Consider the following 7,984-nt stretch of genomic DNA (forward strand, 5'->3'; position numbering starts at 1 on the left):
CCCATTTTTACGAACAAATTTTTTTATGTTTTTGTTATGTTTATGTTTTTATGTTTTTTTATGTTTCTACAATTTTTGTGATCTTTTGGTTGTAAAGTTCTGTAGTTTTTTGGGATTTTTTTTACTTTTGAGGGCACATTTGCTTTTTAATTTTTTTTATTTTATGCCTTTTTTACGGTTTTTACAATTATTTTTATTTGATTCAACCACTAAAAACAAATTTTGCGTTTATTTACAATTTGTTTCTTATTTATTGCTTAGTGCCTTTTATTTTTACATTGTTTTTTCTTTTATTCAGGTTTTATTTTTTCTCTCAGAAAAGAAAATAGAACCAATAGAACAGTAGAAATTTGCAACTAATTCTTTTTCTTGCTTTTTTCAACATTGTTTAAGTATTTGTTTCATATTAAGACATTTATTTTATTTTTTATTTGCCCTCTTTTTAATTTCTCTGCAATTTTTGTTGTCATTTGGTTTTAAATTTAAGTTATATTTTCTTTTTTTTTGTTTTACCATTTTTTAGGTTTCTGTTTGTGTTTTGTCTCTTCTTTTTTTTCTAATGCTTTGTGGTTTTAATTTTTACATCGTTTTATATTTTTTTCTGTGTTGCATTTTTTACACTGTTTTAAACTTAATAAACACTTTTTCTCATTTTTATGTTTATTTTTTTAGTCTTTCTTTATATTTTCAAATCTCTGTCAAACTTTCCTCTTCTTTATGGTATTTTACTTCTATATTTTTTGTATATTTAAACAAATTTTGTTTTTTATTTTTTGTAATTTTTTAACTTTTGTGGGCACATTTGTTTATTAATTTTTTTTATATTAACATTTTTTGGGTTTCTTTATTTAATTCTGTATATTCGACGAACATGTTTTGCATTTGTTCGCTCTTCTTTTTTCTTGTTTCGTTTTTTTATTTTTTATTTTTACGTTATTTTGTCTTTCATTTACACTTTAAGTTCTATTTTCTTTTTCTTATTTTGTTTTAACATTTTTTAAGTTTCTGTTTGTGTTATGTCTCTTCTTTCTTTTCTTTGTGTTTTTAATTTTTTATCGTTTTGTATTTTTCTCTGTTTTGCATTTTTTACACTGTTTTAAACTTAATAAACACTTTTTCTCATTTTTACGTTTGTTTTTTATTGTATTTTTGTCTTTCTTTAAATATATTTACAAATCTCTGGTAATTTTTTTTCTTTTTTATGGTATTTTGCCTCTATATTTTTTATTTATTTAAACAAATTTTGTATTTTATTTGTCGCTCTTTGTTTTTTTATTTTACTTATTTTATTTTTTTACTTTTGGAATTTTTTTGTTTTAACATTTTTTGGGTTTCTTTCTTCAATTCTCTATACTCGACGAACATGTTTTGCATTTGTTCGCTCTTTTTACGTTATTTTGTCTTTCATTTACGTTTTGTATGAAAACACAATTTGAAATAAATTTCTGAAATCAATTTTTCCAATATTAACAAATTTCCAAAAAAAAATTAACAAAACACTTTACAGCAGTTTGAAATTAGCATTTTTTTCTAATTTATTTACATTCTTATTTACTCTGTTTTGACCTTTTATAAGTTAATCATTTATTCCTTATCAGTAGAGATTTGCATTAATTTAATATATTCTTTCAACTTGCATTTTTATTTCTTATGTTCTACTTTTAGATTCTTTATGATTTTGTATTTTTCGTTTTTTATTATTTAATTTTGATGAAATTTTTGTTGTTTGAAACTGTTGTAGTATAAATTTTTTGTGTTCTTTTTGTTTATGTTTAGTGTGTTGAAAGGTTTCGAATAAAACTCGCACATTGCAACGCAATTTCCTGCACCATTTATTCCCAAATCAACAAAAATCAAAGAATCAACAAACCGTAAACAATAACAGAAATTTGCAATTCAAATTAATTGCTTAATTAATTGCTCAATTTCCACCACCTTGTGGACCTTCACATTGACACTGAAAATTCCTAATTACTTTTCATTATGCAAATTCGACATTCATTGACCCCAAAAGCCCGGTTTTTCGTAAGTTTGCATGAAAAATGCACAATCACGTTGTATTGTAACAACAATCGAGAGTTACATCAGAAGTGTTTTGCCCATTTCTGAATAATCAGCTATCAAATGAAATGTCTGAAAAATCTTCATCAGATATTGCGTAAAGCTACAATTTTATTTATTTGGATATCTGGTGTTTGTTTGTTTAGGGTCTGTAGACTTGTCAATGTTAATGGCAATGTCAAGAATGACATGTTTATTCAGATACGGCTGGAAATATTGATTTGGGTGGGGATTTTTTTCAGGTAAAAATAGACAAACATTGCTTTTCTCAGACGTTGGGAAAGGTAAGTGTTATTGCACTGCGATTGCAGTTTTATATTTCAATCGGTTGATAATTCATTTTTGATATTTTTAGAACTGGTAAACACAAAATAAATAGCGTCAAGGTTTTGGAATTTTTACAGCAAATATCGTCGCTAAATTAATCTAAAAACTGTACACAAATTTTCAAAATGCTAAATTTAATGGAATTCAAAAAATTTTTGTTCAAAAGACATAGAACATGAAGTAATAAATTAAAAAAATTAAAAAACAAACAAAAAAAATTGCAAAAAAATAAAAGTGCAAAAATTAAAAAAGAAAAATAAACAAGTCAGGTAACGATAGAAAACAAAACATAAAAAAAACAAAACTACTAGTTTTTAAAAAATAATGAGAAAAACCTGAAAAAATAAGAAAAAAAAATTAATAAATAATAATTTGAAAAATAAACAGTAAAAAAATAATCGAACAGTTTCCGAACTATTGACCTTAAAAATAATCGTCAAAGTTATTTATTAAACACAACATTCTGATTAAATACTTCTTTTACATTTCAATGATTTAAAAAAAAAAATTTTTTTCAAAAACAAACAACTTGTTTCAAAAACTAGCCCTTAAACCGGTTCACTGGTGTCTCATTCGTCCCAAGAAAGAGTAATTGACCAATAAAAATATAAAAATCACCTCCTTGGTGCATAAAAAATTGCAAGACGACTTTGAATAATATACAGTGTAATTTATTATTCAATAATTCGGTACAATTTTCAAGTGCTAGTCTAAACAATTAGCAATTTCGTTCAAATTCTCAAGCATAAAACCAACAATTTCGCACTCAACTCCAATCTGAATCAACGGAATATAAAAAACGCAATCAGTGGCAGCATTCACGCAAGCGAAATACAAATAAGAAATGCTGACATAGACATAAATCAGTTCGGAAACCCCGATCTGCGATAATCGAAAGGTAACCAAATCACCAACGGAATATCAATATCTTCCTGCAGGAAAGGCTGCGCTATTAACGACACCACAGTCAACAAAACCAAACACAAATACGCTTTAATGACGAAAATCCAGCTTTTCGGCCCTCGATCGACCAAAATTTCTTACTTAATAATTAATTATTAATATATTATTAAATATGCCTATAAAAATCAAAAAAATTTTTTTTTTCAAAAACATTTGGTTTTGGTTTCAATCGAACATCGAACCAAAATTAACTCATTTTCTTCTTATTTTTTAATCAGCGTTTGGAAATGAAATTTTTCTTTGCAAGATATCGCCATGAGTCCTAGTTTCGCCGTAATCGGCAGTCAAAACTTGAAAAAAAGTAAAAATGGAAACCTTTTTTTGCGTTTTTCTCGGAAACTGTTAGACTTAGAGCAACGAACAAAAAACCATCTGATAGCGCTTATTTTTCTCTATTTTTTCGTCCAAACCCGGAGCCGCTCCGGGTAACGGTTCCGGCTACAGAGGCGATCAAAGTTTTTCATTAAAAAAATTCATGAAAAAAAAACTAAAAGTCGTAGAGCAATGCGGTTTGTTTCATTGAATTCAGCGGCTCATTTTCTGTATTATACCAACTTTTCATGACATTTAAAATTTTGAATTTTTTTGCTTAAAATTTCCCTGAGTACACTTACCTTCAAAGAGGTGAAAAAAATTTTTTTTTAAACTCACTCCAGTAAATTTTTATGGACTTCTACATGTCTTAACAACCCACAAAAGTTGTTAAAAGTCCACAAAAAGTCCATATGTTCGATTTTTTTACGTTTGATTTTTTCAATTTTCGTCGCAGATTTTGTCGATTTTCGGTACCCGGAACATTTCTCGAGCAATAGCTCCGAAACTATTAGAGATAACCCCATGAAGTGTATTATCCTTGGAAAGCTCTTTAAATTATATATTTTTTTCAAAAAAAATTATTGTCCTCCGACTGATAGTGTTCGAGCAAATTGGAGACAAATGCAAAATTTGGTAAAATTTTAAAAAATTCATAACTAAAAAACTATTGGGAATTTGGCAATTTTCTCGATGCCAATCGATTCCCCGGATCATTTTGCATTTGTTTGGGTCAAAATAGTTCCAATTTTTCGAATAGTTTAGCCGTAAATGAGAAACTAAAAAAAAATAAAAAAAAGTTAACACCCCCCCCCCCTTAAAATCGGTCAATTTTTAAAGTGTCTCTAAATCAAATAAAACCGATTCTATCTTATAGATTTTGATGTGCCCTTTCCGATGTAAAAAAGCGTTTTGTCCTAAGTCTTTTAGTTTGGCGGTAATCGGCGTTTGAAAATTGAAAAATTTTTGCGAGATATCGCCTTGAGTCCTATGCCATTTTGTAGAGTTTTTTATTCCGGTTGTCCTCCATTTTTCCGTTTCTCGATAACTCTAATAGTTTCGCCGTAATTGGCGGTTGAAAATTGAAAAAAAGTGAAAATGGAAACCTTTTTTTGCGTTTTTCTCGGAAACTGTAAGACTTAGAGCAACGAACAAAAAAACATCTGATAGCGCTTAATTTTATCTATTTTTTCGACCAAACCCGGAGCCGCTCCGGGCAACGGTTCCGGCTACAGAGGCGATCAAAATTTTTCATTAAAAAAATTCATGAAAAAAAAACTAAAAGTCGTAGAGCAATGCGGTTTGTTCGATTGAATTCTACGGCTCATTTTACATAATATATCAATTTTTCCCAAGAATTAAAAATTTTAAATTTTTTGCCCAAATTTAGGGTAATCATTTGTCATGGTGAAAATTTTTACTCATTAAAAAAATTCATAACTCGAAAACTAAAAGTCGTAGAGTAATGCGGTTTGTTCCATTGAATTCAGCGGCTCATTTTCTGTATTATACCAACTTTTCATGAGATTTAAAATTTTGAATTTTTTTGCTTAAAATTTCCCTTACCTTCAAAGAGGTGAAAAAAAATTTTTTTTTAAAACTCACTCCAGTAAATTTTTATGGACTTCTACATGTTTTAACAACCAACAAAAGTTGTTAAAAGTCCACAAAAAGTCCATATGTTCAATTTTTTGACGTTTGATTTTTTCAATTTTCGTCGCAGTTTTTGTCGATTTTCGGTACCCGGAACATTTCTTGAGCAATAGCTCCGGAACTATTAGAGATAACACCATGAAGTGTATTATCGTTGGAAAGCTCTTTAAATTATCTATTGTTTTCAAAAAAAATTATTGTTCTCCGACTAATAGTTTTCGAGCAAATTGGAGACAAACGCAAAATTTGGTAAAATTTTAAAAAATTCATAACTAAAAAACTATTGGGAATTTGGCAATTTTCTTGATGCCAATCGATTCCACGGATCATTTTGCATATGTTTGGGTCAAAATAGTTCCACTTTTTCGAATAGTTTAGTCAGAAATGAGAAAATAAAAAAAAATAAAAAAAGTTAACTCCCCCCCCTTAAAATCGGTCAATTTTTAAAGTGTCTCAAAATCAAATAAAACCGATTCTATCTTATAGATTTTGATGTGCTCTTTCCGATGTAAAAAAGCGTTTTCTCCTAACTCTTTTAGTTTGGCCGTAATCGGCGTTTGAAAATTGAAAAATTTTTTGCGAGATATCGCCTTGAGTCCTATGCCATTTTGTAGAGTTTTTTATTCCGGTTGTCCTCCATTTTTCCGTTTCTCGATAACTCTAATAGTTTCGCCGTCATTGGCGGTTGAAAATTGAAAAAAAGTGAAAATGGAAACCTTTATTTGCGTTTTTTTCGGAAACTGAAAGACTTAGAGCAACGAACAAAAAAACATTTGATAGCGCTTAATTTTAGCTATTTTTTCGATCAAACCCGGAGCCGCTCCGGGCAACGGTTCCGGCTACAGAGGCGATCAAAGTATTTCACTAAAAAAATTCATAAAAAAAAAACTAAAAGTCGTAGAGCATTGCGGTTTGTTCGGTTGAATTCTACAGCTCATATTACATAATATATCAATTTTTCACAAGAATAAAAAATTTAAAATTTTTTGCCTAAATTTAGCGTAGCCATTATTTACAGTGAACAGTTTTATTCAACAAAAAATTCATAACTCGAAAACTAAAAGTCCTAGAGCAATGCGGTTTGTTCCATTGAATTCAGTTTCATTTCGCACAGTTTAGCCGTAATTATGAAAAAAAATCGGCCAAACTAAACAAACCAATTCCAGAAAAAACAATCATTTAAAAAACGATAATCAAGAGACACCAAACGCCAAACCCCACTATCTCCGCTTCCATTCAAAGTTCGCCACAGCTTATCACAAATAAATAAATTTTTCCTTATAATCCAACTCATAAACACCCGATTTCAGTCACCGCCAAAATGCCCACCACACCAATAACGTGCCTCCTGTGCGCCTCCACTTTCCTCCAAATCGCCTCCTGCGCCTTCACGTTCAAAAACGTGATGGTGACTTGCGACAGCGACAGCGCCCTCTCCGACGAGGAAATCACCTTCAGCACCGTCGTCACCACCAACCGCCTCAAACCCCACCTGCCCCTCGGCCAGCAGTGCAACAACATCGCCATCCAGCACTCCACCATCCCCACCCTCACCAGGGACTCGCTCTCCGACATCAACAACGCCAACTTCCTGGTGCTGGAGAGCGACGAGATCGAGGCCATCGAGCCCGGGGCCTTGAGGAACGTGGTGGTCAAGCAGGCGATCTCGCTGAAGATGAACAAGTTGCGCGAGATCCGGCGCGGGGTGTTCGAGGGGGTGCGGGTGCCGGTGCTGTTCTTGAGCTTCAACGCGATCAGCTATGTGGACTACCAGGCGTTTGACAACATGACCGACCTGGAGATTGTCCACCTGGACCACAACCGCATCGCCAGCGTCAACCCCTTCTGGTTCAAAAACGCGCCCAAGGTCACCAAGGTCAACCTCTCGCACAACAACATCCACAGGGTGGACGCCAATGCGTTCGCCAACCACGTCTCCAAAATCGACCTGAGCAACAATATCATCCAGTCGGTGGACCCGCACGCCTTCAGGAGGACCAAGAAGTTGCTCTTTTTGGGACTTGCCCACAATTTGATCCATGACTTGGACCCCAACTGGCTGAAGGATGTGAAAGTGCACACGCTGGACCTGTCCAGTAACTCGCTTTATTGTCTGGAAGGGGGTTTAGGTGGTTTACAGTCGACGAATTTTCTTGATAAAAATCCCTGGGATTGCAGCTGTTTGGAGAGGATTAAGCGGAAGGAGAACAGGGTTTTTGGCACGATTGTAGCCAACGAGGATTTCAACAGATGCAACATTTCCTAATTGGATTTAATTATTTGTATTTATGTAATAATAATATTCTGGAAAAAAATAATCAGTGACAAATATTTATTTACACGTGGTACATTGCGCCAAATAGATAAGTCGGCTTAGCCCTGACCTTAACTTACAACCTCTTATCAATTTATTTCATTATGTGTGTTATTATTTTACATAAGATAGAATCAAAATAGTTCCACATTTTCTAATAGTTTGGCCCTTTGCGCGAAAATAAAAACTGAAAAATTTTAAAAATACGCCAATTCTTTAAATAACTCGGGAACTAAGCGTTGGGCGCAATTTTGTCCCATGAGAGAAAAGATGCGTCTTGATGTAATCTAAACGACGGTCTGCTTGAAATTGTAATTTTCAATAGTCATTTTGCTATCTCTTTAAGGAGCCAAA

At 32.1% G+C, this 7,984-nt stretch overlaps 1 protein-coding gene across 1 annotated transcript; it reads left to right on the plus strand.

Annotated features, from left to right (window-relative positions):
• Positions 1-6,637: 6,637 nt before the first annotated feature.
• LOC103314465 (leucine-rich repeat-containing protein let-4) lies at positions 6,638-7,582 on the plus strand. The gene has a single exon (XM_008200603.1). It carries the CDS (start codon positions 6,638-6,640, stop codon positions 7,580-7,582), a length of 945 nt encoding a protein of 314 aa, XP_008198825.1.
• The last annotated feature ends 402 nt before the right edge of the window (positions 7,583-7,984 follow it).

The sequence above is a fragment of the Tribolium castaneum genome, chromosome 7, assembly GCF_031307605.1.
Source record: "Tribolium castaneum strain GA2 chromosome 7, icTriCast1.1, whole genome shotgun sequence".
NCBI lineage: Eukaryota > Metazoa > Arthropoda > Insecta > Coleoptera > Tenebrionidae > Tribolium > Tribolium castaneum.